The sequence below is a fragment of the Sus scrofa genome, chromosome 5 (assembly GCF_054392235.1).
Source record: "Sus scrofa isolate SSC_HxYL_T2T_F1_AM1 chromosome 5, Sscrofa_HxYL_maternal_Yorkshire_Landrace_v2.0, whole genome shotgun sequence".
Taxonomy (NCBI): domain Eukaryota; kingdom Metazoa; phylum Chordata; class Mammalia; order Artiodactyla; family Suidae; genus Sus; species Sus scrofa.
In genome coordinates, this window is record NC_139387.1 from 3,872,458 (window position 1) to 3,889,328 (window position 16,871).

The following is a 16,871-nucleotide window of genomic DNA, read 5'->3' on the forward strand; positions in this document are numbered from 1 at the left end:
TCTGTACTTATGTCGGGGCAGGCCAGCCCCGGTCTGTGCGCCCCCTGTGCGGCCCCCACGGGAGCCCATCGTAGGCCCACCACACATGTCGGGGGACGAGCGGAAGGCAGGTCTGCACCCGGGTGGGGAGGAAACCCAGGGACGGCCGCACAGAGACACTAGAGGAAGTTCTGCGGCAGGAACGGACGCAGATAAAAGCAGAGGAGACGCAAGACATCTGGAGCAGCCGGAGAGCTCGGGGATCAGGCACGAAACAAGACACAAACCGGCAAAAGTCCTCCCGGGAGACGCAGGAGGAATTCTCCAGCAGGGCGGATAATCTGAGCTTGTTTAAACTGAAAATGTCATCTCTGATTTCAGACGTCACGGCGGGGGCCAGAAGGCGGTGCCCAGCCCGCTGTGTGACTAAGAGATCTGAAATCAGCCCTGTGGCATCCACGGGCCCCTGGACTCAGACATCAAAGCCACGTGGCCCAGGTCCCCAAAGCCACCAGAGTCGATGGCCTGACTTAGGGAGCCCCCGCCCCCTGGCTGGGAGCGCCTCCTTCCCCGCCCCTCCCCGCCTCTTCTCCACCTTTAACTGGGGGGCAGACGGGGCGCAGAGGGAGAAGGCAAACGTCCCAGTCACGCAGCAAGCTCGGGGCAGAGCAGCTGCCTGAAACTTTCCAGGGCTCCTTCTCTCATGGCACAGGAAACCATTGCCTAAGTGGAGGAGATGATGAGACAGCCAAGAAGTTTCCTGAACCATGTAACTGAACCATGCCCCGAAGCCTCAGGATTTATGGACAAAACGGGGGGCGGAGGGTGGAACGGGCGGACGCACAGCTGGGAACGCTCTTGAAGCTGCTCCCGGGGTCACTCCCCCCTGGACGGGATACATATCCAGGATTTGAAAGCACACAGCCTGCCGTGAATGAGGGGTGGCCCCTGGCCTCTCGGCTACACGTCAGCAGCTCCGGATGGAGAGAGGACGGGGCGCTGGGCAGGCAGCGGAAGACCAGCCCACTCTCCCTCTTCGGAGCGGCTGCCATGTGACCTCCGGTGCCAGGTCGGAGGGATGGGACCCCCTGTGATGGCAAACACCTCATACCCATGCTCCCACTGCACCCTCCCAGCAGCCTGCAGACGTAGGAGTGTAATGCCCCCCATTTCACGCAGGAGGGCGCTGAGGCCTGGATGCATCGGTTTGCCCAAAAGACATGTCAGGCCAGGGACGGGAGCTCAGGTTTGCCGGCTCCCAGAGCCCAAGCCCCCGTTTCACTTGGGTAGACGGATGAATGTGCAACTGCTCTCGCACCGACAACCAGCCTGGGCTGAGCCAGGTGATGGGAGACGTGCACGCCCACACTGCCCGTGACAGTTAGCTTGGTAGGGCCATGGTACCCAGGTATTCGGTCCAACTCCAGGCTGGATATGGCTGGGACTGTCTTTTTTTTTTCCTTTTTGTCTTTTTAGGGCCGCACCCGTGGCATATGGGAAGTTCCCAGGCTAGGGTTCTAATCAGAGCTACAGCTGCCGGCCTACACCACAGCCAGAGCGAATACAGGATCCAAGCTGCGTCTGTGACCTACACCACAGCTCATGGCAACACCGGATCCTTAACCCACTGAGCGAGGCCAGGGATCAAACCCTCGCCCTCATGGATACCAGCTGGATTTGTTTCCACTGAGCCACGACAGGCACTCCCGGGGCCGTCTTTTTTTAGATGAGACTAACATTTAAGGCAGCAGACTTTGAGTAAAGCAGACAGCCCTCCACTAGGTGGGTGGGCCCCATCCAATCAGGGGAAGGCTTTAAGAAAAAGACCTGCAAGCAAGAAGGAACTCTGCCAGCGGATGGCTTTCAGACGCAAGCTGCCACATCAGCCCTCCGCTGGGCCTCGGGCCGGAGGGCCCACCCTGAGGATTTCAAACCTGCCCATCCTACAGTTACGAGAGCCAATTCCTTCAAAATAAATTCTCTCTCCCTCTCTGTCTGTCTGTCTCCATATTCTTTTGGTTCTGTTTCCCTGGATAACTCTGACTAATGCACCGTCCAGGGGGGAAGAAAATGGGAATTACCTGTTTCCTGAAGGTCCCCAATGTCTCCCGGAGCAAAGTCTGCGTTCTCCTGGCCCTTGACACAGCACGCCCGGAAGACCAGTCCACACTGGTAGCCAACCATGAGGTTGTACTCGCAGCTCTGGCCCTGGGCCTGGGCCGCCCTTCCCAGCAGGCAGCAGTGGCAGCACCTCTGCAAACACAGGCGGAGACTCCTGATGCAGAAGCCAGGCACACGACAGAGTGGGCCCCCCAGATCGCTGCCCCCACCCCGTATTAACTCGCCCTGGACAGTGACCACCCGTGCCGGACTCGGCCCCCACCTCTAAATGCTGGTGGTACGACGGAAAGCAAGCCAAGCCGGAGGGTTGCGCCCCCCCCCCCCGCATCGTGCAGGTCCTGGGTGGGGTTTTTTTTGTTTTCATGGAAGCATGGTTGACTTACAGTGTTGTATTAATTTCTGCTGTACAGGAAAGTGATTCAGTTATACATATATGTATTCGCTTTTAAAAAAATATTCTTTTCCATTATGGTTTATCAGAGTTTAGCATACTGAGCACCGTTCCGTGTGCTGTACCGGAGGCCCTAGTTGTTCATCCGTCCTATTTACAGTCGTGTACACCTGCTAACCCCGACCTCCCGCTCCTCTGTCCCTCCCTCCCCCCGCCCCCCGGGCGACAAGTCTCAAAGGTCCTGTTTGGAAAGGACCCTGAAACCTGAGAAGGGCTCATCCCAGCACGTGCTCCATGACAGCTGACCCCACCGGTCGCACACAAGCGCCCCCCCGCAGGGTTCTTTCTTCTGCCTGGTCTGAGATGGCTCTGCCCGACTTGGAAGGATGAACTTGGAAGGATGAGTAGGCACCTGGTCTCGTCCCCTCCCCGAGCCTGGGGGTTCACAGCAGGAAGGGAACCGTTGTGAAGGACACGGCTGCTGCCTGTCACCTGGGCTCTAGTGCTCCCAAAAGTCACACCCGAATCCCAGGGACAACAACGTTCCCCGCCCCCCTGTCCCTGGCACATAAAAAGCCCCATTTCGGTCCTTATCCTCCTAAGGAAAGCACAGAACTTTCCAATAGGCCCATGGCCGAGCGGGGGAGGGGTGGCCTTTCTTGAGCTCCGGGAGGGTCTCCCATCCTGCTCATGCCCCGGCCTCCGCCACCAGGAAATGGGGAGCCCAGCTCCAGCCTCCACCTTTTAGGGCACAAGTAGTCCCGCCCAGAAACACAGCTCACTCATCTGCCAAAGTGATCTGTCTCCACGCCCGATAGAATGTTCCAGGCTTTTCTCTGGAGTCTGGGCCCACGGGCGGAAGGGCCTGCCAGGCAGATGGCGTCTGCAGATGCCCGGCTCTGCCCGGGAGGCAGTCACTGACTGTGTAAGGTCCTGGCTCTGAGGCCCGCCCTCAGACAAGCGCATCCGCCCCCACCCAAGCGCATCCGCCCCCACCCGGCTCTGTCTCACCAGAAGCCCACAGAGGCCGAGGGCGGGTGGGGGCTCCAGACCCCCCCACCCCTGCGTGGAGTCTCCCTCCATGTCCCAATCTGGGTGAGGAGAGACTCCCCCAAAAGGCACCCACACCCCCTCCCGGAATCCAGACTCCACTCCACCTTCCGCTCCTTGAGATGCCTTCTGGGCCTCCTAACTGGGGACCAGAAAGCTTCCTTCCAGGAAATTCGTTCCCATCGCCCGGCCCTCCCCCCGAAACCCAGAGACCAGGTTAACCACCTTCCCAGGGTGAACTCCTTCTGTCTTTCTCCCCCAGTAGGTGGTGGTGGGGGGTGCTAGTTTATCTGCAGTTTTCAGACCTGGGAACGCGCCCCTGGGCAGCCATGCCAAGACGCAGGCCTGCTCTTAGTGACCCGGCCTGGCCTTGGCGTCCTGGGACCCCTCACGCATAGCTGACCTTCAGGGCAGGGCTCCCTCTGGGCCCCGATGGACCCCACCCCAGCTCGGCCTCACCAGACCCCTCCCCTGCCCGTCCTCAAGAGGCCCTTTGCTGAGTGTGGAGTGTGGGCCTCTCGGAACCTCCGTTTTCTCTTCTAGGGCAGTTACGGAGCTCATGGGTTATCGGAGGTGTTGGTGAGGGGCCATGCTGAGCTCCGAGTCGCTGGAGGGCAGAGAAGCTTGAGGGCCTCCTGGGGAGGATGGGGGTGCCGACCTTGACTCGAGGGTCCAGAAGGCTCCAAGCCCAGGTGACCTCATCCCAGCCTCTGTCTTCCTATCTGAAGCCCCCGGACTGGAGTCTTCAGGGCAGGACTGGGCCACCCCATCCCTGCTTCCCCGGGGTCGGACTGGGCCCGGGGGTTGTCCAGGGTTTACCGAATGAACCGGGGTGTTTGGCCATGGCCACAGCACGTGGAAGTTCCCGAGCCAGGGATGGAACCCATGCCACAGCAGTAACCAGAGCCACAGCAGTGACAACGCCAGGCTCTTAACCCACTGAGCCGCCAGGGAACTCCACATTTCTGGTTTTTTGTTTCGGGGTTTGTTTGTTTGTTTGTTTTAACTGAATAAACTGAAAGAGGTGGGGAGACTTGAGTGGTCCCTTCTCCCCTTGCTGGGCTCATCCTGCTGCTCAAAAGGCAAGGCGTCCTGAGGTCAAGCTGCAGGGACAAGGGCGCCCTAGGCCTCTGGCTGAAGAAGGGGCCCGGGTCCTCACCTTGACAATCATGGCCTCGAGGCTGGCGTTGTCGCCCTGCGGGGCGGCGCAGCTGTCCCCCTCGTCTGCCAGGCTGATGCCCGCAGCACAGTGTAGCTCCTCCAGCTGGTTCTGGCAGCACTGCTCCTGGACCATCCTGCGGGCAGAAGGGCAGGCTGGGCTCAGGGCTCTGCGGGTGAGGGCTGCCGCGGGGACGCAGGGCCTGGGGGCAGGACCCCCTCGGGGATGGGCGCTCGGTCCTCTTTGGGTGCCCCTGCCCTTCCCGGTCCCCTCACTCGCCCACAGACACACACACAACTGGCACACAGAAGGCGCTCGACAGTGTTTAATTAGAAAGACTGGGAAAAGAAAAAGAACAAGGGAGTTCCCCTGTGGGTTAAGGGTCCAGCATTGTTACTGCAGTAGCCTCGGTCACTGCTGGGGCTTGGATTCAATCCTTGGCATGGGAAATTCTGCAAGCCGCCAGCGCAACCAAAAAAAAAAAAAAGACAGACTGAATGCAGGGTGGTATCTGGCTGGGAGACATGCGACTCTTAAAAAGAGAGAGAGAGAAAGAGACCCAGCTGTGTGGCCAGAGCCCCGGTTCACCTCTTTGATCTCAAGTCTCACCCACAAAAAGTTCCCACTTCTTTAAAAAACAAATAGCTGACTGCTGACCCTGAGACAGGCCCGGCCACCCTCCATCAAGCTGAATTCTTCCCAAGACCCATCCCCAGTTTCCAGCATCAGAGGAAACAGCTCCAGAGGGGTGGAGTAGCTTTTGGCCCAAGGCCACAGAGTGCGGGATGGTGGCATCCTTGCCCCCCGGCCTTGTCGGGGACTCCAGGAAGAGCCTTCTGCCTTAAGCCAGAGGCATCAAGGCTTGTGTCCACAGAAGGACGGTCACCTGTCAGAAATGGTCCCTCAGATACAGCTCAAAGCAGGCAGGTGAGCGAGCACGAGGTGAGTCACAGGTGTGGCTCCCACCAGACCCCAAATACATTGGCTTCAGCCAAAGCCAGCAAGGGGCAGGAGAAGCTGCCCAACCCCGGCTGGTCTGGAGAGGCGGGCCCTGCCGGCCCCGCTGTACCACCAGCCAGGCAGCCTCTGCCTGTGGGCTGCAGCCCCGCCGGCCCACCCACAGCCTCCATTCTGGGGGGCTGGAGCCCTGCATCTGCCATCCCACATGCTTCTAGAACTGCCCTCCGGCTCCAGGATGCAGCCGTGTACCCAGGCAGACCTCAGAGATACTGCAGGTGTGGTTCCCGGCAGCCACGATAAAGCGAGTCCCCATGAACTGTTTGGTTTCTTAGTGCATCTAAAGAACTCACTTTACGTGCAGTATGTTTCATTTAGTTGTGTTTACGCCGTCCTGCAGTCTACCAGGTGTGCAATGTATGTTTCCTTTTTTTTTTTTTTTTTTTTTGTTGTTGTTGTTGTTGCTGTTGTTGTTGTTGCTATTTCTTGGGCCGCTCCCGCGGCATATGGAGGTTCCCAGGCTAGGGGTTGAATCGGAGCTGTAGCCACCAGCCTACGCCAGAGCCACAGCAACGCGGGATCCGAGCCGCGTCTGCAACCTACACCACAGCTCATGGCAACTCCAGATCCTTAGCCCACTGAGCAAGGGCAGGGACCGAACCCGCAACCTCATGGTTCCTAGTCGGATTTGTTAACCACTGCGCCACGACGGGAACTCCCAATGTATGTTTCTTAATGAAACATCTTTATGGCTAAAAAAATGCTGACCATCTTCGGCCAAACGCAGTGGCCCCAAACCTTCAACTGGTCAAAAACGCACCCTTCGAGGCACCATAAGATGAGATAGGCCTGTGCGCTGCTACTGCAGATCTACTCAGGCTCTGGGTGGATCTGAGAACAACAGGCACTTCACCAAACTGTCAGGGGGAGCAGGCTGCTGTGCATCCATCCAGCCCGTCCCTCCAAGATATTTACTGGCTGAACAGAAAACAGGGTTGTAGAAAAGCTGGAACGCTCGTGCATGGTCGGTAGGAATGCAAAACGCTGCAGTAAGGCAGTTCCCCAAACTCTTTAATAAAAGAGAATGACCACAGGACTCGGCAATCCCCCTTCTGGGTACAAACCCCAACGATTCTAAAGCAGGGACTCGCACAGATGTCTGCACACCCACGTTCGCGGCAGCATGGCTCTGAATCGCCAAAAGATGGAAGCAGCCCACGCGTCCATCACATGTGGTCCATACGGACCAGGGACGAAATCCTGATACATGTTACAACGCGGGTAAATTCTGGGCCAGAGGACTGAAGGCTCAGTGACATAAGCCAGGCCCAAAAGGACAAATACTGTGGTTCCACGTCTCTGAGGGACCCGGGGAGTCAAATTCCTAGAGACAGAAAACAGGAGGGGCGGGCTCAGGGAGGGGGGGAATGAGGAGGTTGCGTTTCCTGCGCTGGACTCTCAGTTTGGGAAGATGAAGAAATTCTGGGGACAGACAGCAGTGATGGCTGTACGATGATGCGAAGGCCCTGAACGGGACACCTGAAAATGGTTAAGATGGGAGTTCCCGCTGTGCCCCGGTGGGTTAAGAGCATGACATAGCGTCCATGAGGATGTGGGTTCGATCCCTGGCCTCCCTCAGTGGGTTAAGGATCCAGCATGGCGGCAAGCTGCAGTGTAGGTGGCAGATGTGGCTCGGATCTGGTGTGGCCGGGGCCGTGGCCGTGGCCGTGGCCGTGGTGTAGGCCGGCAGCTGCAGCTCCAATTTAATCCCTAGCCTGGGAACCTCCATACGCTGCAGGTGCAGCCGTAAAAAGAAATTAGTAGAAAATTTAAAGAGGTACTGAACGAGGACTCCATTAAAAAAAATTTTTTTTAAATGGTTAAGATGGATGTTTCACTGCAATTTTTTTTTTTAATTTGGCTGTGGCCCTACTGTGTGCCAGGCCTGTGCAGAGGCTTCGGGGACGGGGAGAGGAATGGCCTGGCGGGGGAAGAAGGGTCTCGCACACCTGAGGAATCCAGGGGCAGCGGTGCCTAAACTCTGCCCTGGCGGGGCTGGACTGGCGCTGGGCGTCCACAGGTCTGCTCCCCGCTTCGACTAGGAACAGTGACCCTGCATGCCACCTGGGTGACTGGCTAGCCTCCTTCAGGTCCTGGCTCAAACCCTCATTCCCAGTGAGGCATCTCCAAACAGCTCTACCTAAAATTGTAAACCGGCCCCGATCAGGAGAGCCCACCCCCAGCCCTGGTGTCTCCGTTCTCATGACACCGGGTGTCTTTGTACAAACCACAGACTCCCTCCCTCCGTCACCGTCTCTGTCCTCTGGAGAAGGGACCTTGCCTATCTCGTTCTCTGACTTATCCCTGTCTCATCGAAGGCCCTCAGTGATCTTTGTGACATAAATCCATGCAGGGGTTCAGAGCGTGCCTGTTGGACCGAAAAGCATCAGCTTGGTTCCTGCTTTAGGTTTTGGCTCCATGTGTAGCCAAGTTCCTCTGAGAGACTCGGGGGCTTGATTCAACCAGAGGTTTTAGGCAAATTTATACTTGGATCTAAAGAATGCTGGCCCATGGTTAAGGCTAGAAGGCACGGCGATGCGGGAACTGGGGGGAACGCTGGCTGCCGTTTCCTGATGGCCCCACAAAGTGCCATGCGTTAGAGGCTCTGCAGAGGCCGGCAGGGCTGGGCTGGAGCCCGGGTGTGCAGGGAGGTGCAGGTCCCCACCAGTCTTTGTCCCCAGGGCCTCTCTGGGTCCTGCAGCACCTCGGCGCCTTTCCCCCCGGACTCTGCCCTCATCCCGGGCTTAGAACAGTGCCAACGATGAAAAAGGATCGGGGGACGAATGAACACTTAAAAGCAGGGAGCCTGGCAGGACGCCACTTGGAAAGGAGAAAAATGACACTAGATCCTTTGAGTTCCCAAGTGGCTGGTGGTCCGTTTCTTGCTTTTTTTTTTTTTTTTTTTTTGTCTTTTTAGGGCTGCACCCGCGGCATATGGAGGTTCCCAGACTAGGGGTCTAATTGGAGCTACAGCTGCCGGCCTACACCACAGCCACAGCAACACCAGATCCTTAACCCACTGAGTGAGGCCAGGGATCGAACCTGCGTCCTCGTGGATACTACTCAGGTTCCTCACCTCTCCTTTGCTGCGTCTTTTACTTTTTTTTTTAATTTTTATTTTTTTTGTCTTTTTGCTATTTCTTGGGCCGCTCCCGAGGCATATGGAGGTTCCCAGGCTAGGGGTCCAATCGGAGCTGTAGCCACCGGCCTACGCCAGAGCCACAGCAACACGGGATCCGAGCCGCGTCTGCGACCTACACCACAGCTCACGGCAACGCCGGATCCTTAACCCACTGAGCAAGCACAGGGACCGAACCCGCAACCTCATGGTTCCTAGTCGGATTCGTTAACCACTGCGCCACGACGGGAACTCCTTTTTTTTTTTTTTTTTTTTTTGTGCTGCGTCTTTTAACTGTTACTAGTAAGAGGACTGGATTTCTGAGCTGCTCTCTTCCTTCTCTGCCTTTTCCTGGAAAACGACCCCCGCTCCCAGCATGGCTGTGCTCCCAGCATGCCCGCCCCACGGCCCCTCACCCTGGCCCCGCAGCTCCAACGTGGCACTCAGGGTCATCTGCCACATACCATCCTCAGCTGATGGGCCGGGAAGGCACGGAGGGCTGGGGGAGGGTCTTGTTCTCCTGAGTGCCCCCAACAGTGGCACTCAGTGGAGTTAAAACCCGGTTGTCATCTTAGCTGAGCTGTGTCCCCAGCTGTGTCTTTGAGCCAGGACCCCAGGCTTGGCCTCTAACCCCTGCAGACCGTACATATGGGGTTCAGACCCAGGCATTCCGTGACAAGAGGCAAGGGTGCAGGGCAGACTGGAGGCAGGGCAGGGCAGGGATGTGGTCACAGCCCATCAGCTCAGCGGCGAAGTCACCAAGAGGCCTGGGACACAGACGCAGCCCCTGCCCGTGAGCTGAGGGACGAGGCAGCTGGCTCCCCTGGGGAAACAAAAGGCTGACGGCTGACAATCCGGGTCCCGGGAGTTCTCAAGTGTTTCAAGGACCCTGTGATGTAGCAACTCACACTGTCCAGCCAGAATTCCCTCAGGTCCCCCACGATGAAGTGGGTGAGCCCCACCAGAAACAAGTCAGGGGTCGGGGGGGGGGGGCCTGGACTTGCACCCACATTTCCCACAAAAAGGAGAAGTCAGCCCCTCTCAGCTGTTCAGATGATATGACTTACATTTCAGGAAATCGCTTGACACATGTCAGAAATTTACCCCTGATTTACCCCAAAATGGAGATGCGGACGCAAAGCCCTGCTGCAAAGCCAAGAAGGTGTTTCTGCATCGTCTGGAGCCCACCAGGGATTAAAGAGAACCCTAAGGAGTCCCCATTGTGGCGCAGTGGAAACAAATCCGACTAGGAACCATGAGGTTGTGGGTTCCATCCCTGGCCTCCCTCAGTGGGTTAAGGATCCAGCCTTGCTGTGAGCTGCGGTGTAGGTTGCAGATGTGGCTCAGATCCCACGTTGCTGTGGCTGCGGTGTAGGCAGGCAGCTGTAGCTCTGATTCAACCCCCAGCCTGGGAACTTCCCTATGCCGAAGGTGTGGCCCTAAAAAGCTAAAAAAAAAAAAAAAAAAGATAACCCCATACTTAGTAAGGGCATTGGACGTTGGTAATAAATTCGGTTGTGGCTAAACCCCAAATGCACAGTCGGGCCCAGAAGCCCGGCGCCTGGGAGCTCAGGATCTCCAGCCCCGCGCGGAGGGCCGGGCGGGCTGGCTGGCGCCTCGCTGTGTGAGTCTGTGATTTACAAACGTGCGGCCTGTGACTAGTTGTGCTTTGTTGAGGTTTCAAGCCCAGGACCTCCCACTGCGACGTATTTGGGGACTGAGTCTTTAGGGAGGTAATTAAGGTTAAATGATGATCCGGGCAGATCTCCTGCAATCTGCCTGGTGTCCCCAGAAGAGACGAGGGCACAGACATGAGGGCGGGGACGCCACGTGGGGCCTTGGGGAGAAGGTGGCACCTACGAGCCCCTGAGGAGTCAAGCCTGCCGACACCTTGACCTCAGACTTCTGTCCCCCAGACTGTAGACAGCACGTGTCTGTGGCTTAGGCCACCCGGGGCATTTCGGTGGCCGAGCAGATGAAGATGCCCCCACTGCCTGGCTTCGTGATGCCTGCTCGCCTTACCTCTGAGGTCAGCACGGCCCCAAAAGGAAACTATCACTGCCCTCGCTTTAGTATTGGGGAAACTGAGCCTCCAAGCGGGCTCAGGTCACACAGCTGGAAATCCAGCTGTGGGGTGAGGGGCAGGGCCCCGGGCCGGCCCAGCCGCCTATCCGGGCAAAGTCTGTCCACAGAATGCCGGGCACTCACTGCCCAGCTTTGCTCCGGAGCCACCAGCCGCCCTCTGACATTTGTAGGGTAAAGCCCAGCTTGGGAGCCAAAAGCCCAGCCCTCACTCACTGGATGCACCATAAATCCTAAAGGCCTGGGAGTTCCCGCTGCATCTCAGCGGTAATGAACCTGACTAGTATCCATGACGACTCAGGTTCAACCCCTGCTTGGCTCAATGGGTTAAGGATCTGGTGTTGCCGTGAGCTGTGGTGTAGGTCAAAGACCCAGCTCCGATCTGGCGTTGCTGTGGCTGTGAGGTAGGCCGGCAGCTGTAGCTCTGATTCGACCCCTAGCCTAGGAACTTCCATATGCTGAGGGTGCAAGGTATGGGAGACAAGAAAAAAAATCCTAACAGCCTGGTCTCCCAGCTGATTCAAACCGTCCCCGAGCCCTGCTGTCTATTCCTTTGTTTGGTCTCTAATGCTCTTGACTTTGCAAGAATCTCCTAAATCAAGCTATCACAGCTGGCAGGCAGCAGCCTCTGCTCGATGCCAACACAAATGCAAAACTCCAGAATGAGGCGAATGCCATTCTTTCCCTGGCAGCTCTCCACCCAGCATCCCCCGGCTCCAGGTGTCACAGCAGCTTGACTCGGATGGAAGGCAGAGAAAATGAACAGATGTCGAGTGCTGGGACGTGTTCACACCCCCGCCTCCCCGACCTCTGCTCCCGGGCAAGCAGAGCCAGGTTCAAGTCCTAACGCCACCCCCTACCAGCTGTGCGTACTGGGGACAGCTCAGTTTCCTCATCTGTAAAATGGGATCAGGAGCAGTGACAGATGACAGGATGAGCATCCCAGGCCCAGTGCCAAGCAGGTGCTCCACAAAGGCTCGCTCTTGTTCTTACTGTTATCTTTACGTGATGGCCAACATTGCCTGCCTCTATTGTTTATTCTAAGCTTGTATTCTCCCAAAACTTTGAGGGCGCTTGAGTCAATTTAGGGAGAAAGGAATAAACCTGTCGGATCCAGGAGTTCCCTGGAGGCCTAGTGGGTTAAGGATCTGGCGTTGTCACTGCTGTGGCTTGGGTTCCATCCCTGGCCCTGGGAGTGGCCACAAAAAACAACAACAACAACAAAAAATAGATAGTGGATCCAGATGTTGGCCACTGCACAAAGTGGTCAACTGTCTGGCAGGACTTTTGCTCTGGGGCTGGCTCATCTGTGTTTTCAAGGTTTGAAGATGGCCCCTGCTTTTTTTCTTTTTTAATGGCCATGTGGAAATATTCTGGCCAGGGGTTGAATCCTAGCTACAGCTTCCACCTACACTGCAGCTGTGGCAACACCGGATCCCTTAACCTCCCCTGCCAAGCTGGGAATCGAACCCTCACCCTGCCAGCGACCTGAGCCCCTGCAGTTGAACCCTTCACCCACTGCGTCACGGCAGGAACTCCGCCCCGGCCTTGATTTGCAAAGCTACCTCCGGTCAGCCACATGATGTCACCTGCCCTCACAACCACCCCCTCTCTAGGGGACTTGGCCACAGTGTCCACCTATGGCCATGAGGGCTTCTTGGTGTGGCCCAGTGACACATCAGGCCACCCCAACCATGGCACAGGGAGGGGGCATGGAGTCCCTTCGAGGATGGTGGGAGCACAGAGGAGGGGTCGAGGGCCCACCGCACTTCCCACAGCCTGGGCGGATCTGGCCCTGGGTGCCCAGCCTTCCCAAGGGCGCCTGGCACCCACCATCCCTGCATCCTCTGCGTTTGCCTCGACGAACACTCTTCAGGAAAAGCGGCGGCCACGGGCAAACGTACCTGCATTCCTTGGATTCCGAGGTGTAGGGCAGGGAGCAGTCCTTGTGCTGAGTGGCCATCTGATGTCCATCTGTACAGCAAGCCTCCATGGGGACCTCCGCGCCAGCTGTGCAGAGAAGAGAACCGGGTGACTGGGGACAGGCGACTCCCCGCACCAGGCCTGAGGTCCCCTTGGTCGAGCAACCTCCCTCCAGTGGCCAAGGGCACCCCCCTCCCGGCCGCATCACCGGGACGCGGCTTCCTTTGGCCTCCTCTACAGCATCAGGCCGGATCTGAAGAGGCCGGAGCATATCTGTTCCTTTAGTCACTCGACAAACACGTACAACTGAAAACTGAGCACACCCTCCGCTCCCCTTATTAAGGCCTGAAACCTCCACTACCACCTGCTGAATCCACTGCTGTCGGGGCTGCAGCTCAGCAGCCGGGAACCCCTGCTCCAGCCAGACGCCGGCAACTCGGAGGGGGACCTGCCCAGATGGGGTTTCTGCCTTCGCAGTGCAGAGGGCAAGAAAGACAGGTGCCATGATCAAGGCATGACCGAGTTCCTCTCGTCCGGCCCGGCGGTCGGGGTATCCTGGACCTGACTCCTAGGGGTCCGCGATGGTTGTCTCACTAAAGACAAACAGTGCAGAATGGGGGAGGCCTGGAGGGGCCGAGCACCCCAAACTGGGACAACCAAGGAAGGCTTCTCTTCAGAGGGGGGACCCAGCGTGGCAAGTGGGAAGTGAACACCGGGGAGGAGGAACAGCATAAGCAGAGGGGGGAACAGAAATGTGGGGCCTTAAATGCCCCCGGCTGGCTCGGTGAGAAGCAAAGCGCCAGCGTCGCGGGCTCTCACTTAACTGCTGTAGCCACCTGCTAGGAAAGCATCAGTCTCGCCACGCGGGTGAGCAGACGGGCGGGTGCTGGTCTCTGCCCTTGATCTGCCCCCAGACCACAAGTTCAGGTACAAAAAGGTGAAAGGCTCAGGTGGGTCCAGCAGGTGGCACCCCTCCCGGCCACACTGCGACCCCATCCCCAAAGGAGGACCAGCCGGGTACCAGGCCCCCTCAGCATCAGTCCCCACCACAGCTGGGAGGAAGCATGAGTGGAGTCACCAGCAGAAGGTCACCTCTTGGCAGAACATGTCAAAATTGGGCTTTAAAGGAGTTCCCATTGTGGCTCAGTGGAAACGAACCCGACTAGCATCCATGAGGATGCAGGTTCGATCCCTGACCTTGCTCAGTGGGTCAGGGATCTGGCGTTGCTGTGAGCTGCGGTGTAGGACGCAGATGCAGCTCAGATCTGGTGTTGCTGTGGCTGTGGTGTAGGCCAGCAGCTGTAGCTCGATTCAACCCCTAGCCTGGGAACGTCCATATGCCACAGGTGCGGCCCTAAAAAGCAAAAAAAAAAAAAAAAAGGTCTTTAAAGAAACACCAGGTTTTCTCACTGCTGGCTCTCCCGTGCCCCACAGCGTAAATCCCGCCAGGCTTGGTGGCGTTTCCTGGCACCAGTGGCCTTGGGGCCCTGTTGAAGCTCATTATTCTTCCAGGCTCAGCCCTGGAGGTGGCCCAGTACGAGGCTGCTGTGTCCTAAAGCTCCAGCAGCGACCACGAGCCGGCAGCCACCTCCAGCATCTCTGCAGACAAACTGCGCCTGGAACACAGGGCCCTTGAACCCCCTGCGGCAGCAGGTGCTCACGTAGAAAGAGCCCACGGGCAAGGTCAGGGTCTGGGTGAGGAGCCGAGGCTGGGCCGGCCATTTGAGCCAGGAGGAAGAAAGGCCACACAAGCCCCTGGACAACGACGGGCCCCCTGTCCTAGGGGAGCTCCTCACTGGCTCGGGCTCCCCAGGCCGGCAGAGGGACCCCGAGGTGGTTTGGTTAAGGGGGACGGACTATCCCAGAGCAAGGTCTGCCAGTCCACGGCCAGCCCACCTGTCCCTACCTTGTTCCCTCTCTACAATCCCCTCAGTGCCACCTGGTGAACCTGGGGGTCACCCAGGGCCGGGGCTCAGCTAAAACTGGCATCGCCGGCTCCCCAGCACCAAAGGTTAAGGTCCATCACGAGGGACGGCCTCATGGCTGCGGGGACGCCCTGTGGGGATGCCCTCCAAGGCTCCCCCTCGCTCATCACCCCTTCCTTCATTCTCGCTCCAGTCGATTCCACAGAAAGTGTCCACGAGACGCAGGACCCCACCTGCCACAGATAAAACGCAGCCCGTGGCTCACCCCCAGGATGGCCGTGACTCAGCCACGTGGCCTGACACCTGGGCTGTTGTCCCCTGTGAGGCCAACCCTGCTCCCCCTTCACCCCAGCCCCAGCCAGCCCCACTGAGCCCTCCCACCCATGGCCTCACCCCTGGGGGGGGTCTCACAGCCCCTCCAGCCCTGGCCCAGCCCCATCTGGCCTCTCACTCCTCCCAGAGCCTGCCGGCCCACCAGCCTGGCTGCCTCGCCCTCCCTCCCCCGCAGGAGCTGGGCCTGCCTCTCGTCCTCTCCAACCTCAGCAGCTGCAGAACTGATAAGGAAGAGTCAGCTTGGGAGCCCACCAGCCTCGGGCTCCAATCGCAGCTCCAGTGCTTTCTTGCTCTGTGACCCTGGGCGGGTGACTGCACCTCTCTGAGCCACAGCCTCTCTGGTGCCAAATGGGGCTCCTGATACCTTCGGAGTTGCTGAGGGGACGGATAAAGCTTATAGAGCGCACAGGGGAGGTGGGTGACATGTGAAAGGAACAAAGAGAATTTGGTTGCTGTTGCCTGTGAGAAACGGGGGTGCTGCAGCCCCACTTTGGGGTGCAGAAGGGCCCCAGGATGAGTGGCAGCCCCTAAGCCTCCCTCAACTCCGAGAAAGACACGCAGAGGTGACCTCAGACTCCTGCAGCCGGCTCAGCGGGGCGAGAGCTCGGTGCCCTGAGCCATACAAACACTTGGAAACGATTCCTGCTGGGGAGCCTAGACCACTCTGAACCTTATTCTCACCAGGACGATGAAACGCTGTTTTTTGTATTTTTTTTTTCTTTTTAGGGCCGCACTCACGGCATATGGACATTCCCAGGCTAAGGGTGGAATCGGAGCTGCAGCTGCCGACCTGCACCACAGCCACAGCAACGCCAGATGCAAGCCACGTCTGCAACCTACGCTGAGGCTTGCAGCAACACCAGATCCTTAACCCCGTGATCGAGGCCAGGGATCGAACCCACTTCCTTGCAGACACTATGTCAGGTCCTTAACCCACTGAGCCACAACAGGAACTCCAATAAAATGTTAAGTCATTCGCTCCATCCAGAAACTTGGAATGTCCTTGGAAGGCACCAAGCAGCCATAAAGCTGTAACTCTTGTGCAAAGTGGAGCCTCCGGGCAGCTGGGGAGATGCCCACCAGCTAAGGAGACGTTCCTGCCCAAGAGCGCGATGAGGCAGGTCAGGGCAGAGCTGGCAGACACCACCATCCTCCTGGGAACCACGAGCCCGCTGCATGACGACCCCACCGAGACGGCTCTTCCGTTCACCACCTCTCAGCCCCCAACCCCTTAAATTCCTCTTTATGCCACCGTGCCAGGCACACGGCGTCACGCCTTTGAGCAGTAGTGTCACCTCCAACCCATCCCTCTCTTGGCGTCAGCATCACTTCCAATATTGCATCGGGGGGACCCCCCGCCCGGGCTGAATATCTGCACCTGTCAACCTTGTGTTCAGATTCTAAAGATCCCAACTTGGCTCCTCTACTAAAACCGTGTTGAGGACGGACAGTCTGGCTTTGCGGGCCAATATTTATCTTCCCCTACGTCCTGTAGGACAGTGGTTACACAGCCATCCTTGGGGCAAAATTACTTTGGGGAAGCAACTTTTTGTTTGTTCGTTTTTAGGGCCACACCCGCAGCACATGGAGGTTCCCAGGCTAGGGGTCGAATCGGAACTGTTGCCGCCAACCTACACCACAGCCACAGCCACGTCAGATCCGAGCCACGTCTGCGCCCTATGCCACAGCTCACGGCAACGCCGGATCCCTCACCTGCTGAGCGAGGCCAGGGATCGAACCCACATCCTCGTGGATACTAGTCAGATTTTGTTT

At 57.9% G+C, this 16,871-nt stretch overlaps 1 protein-coding gene and 1 long non-coding RNA gene across 2 annotated transcripts in view; one reads left to right on the forward strand and one right to left on the reverse strand.

The window, feature by feature from the left end:
- FBLN1 (fibulin 1) overlaps nt 1–16,871 on the reverse strand; it is an 88,874-nt gene that overhangs the window by 60,087 nt on the left and 11,916 nt on the right. Inside the window, exons 2-4 of the mRNA XM_003125955.7 lie at nt 12,822–12,927; nt 4,701–4,836; nt 2,061–2,232 (exon numbers count right to left, since the gene is read on the reverse strand). Coding sequence (XP_003126003.3) covers nt 2,061–2,232; nt 4,701–4,836; nt 12,822–12,927 — 414 coding nt within the window. The remainder of the gene's footprint in view (nt 1–2,060; nt 2,233–4,700; nt 4,837–12,821; nt 12,928–16,871) is intronic.
- On the forward strand, nt 1,429–16,520 carry LOC146403079 (uncharacterized). Its single transcript, XR_014845612.1, has 3 exons — nt 1,429–6,184; nt 10,267–13,978; nt 16,087–16,520. It is a non-coding gene; the product is annotated as an uncharacterized LOC146403079 (long non-coding RNA).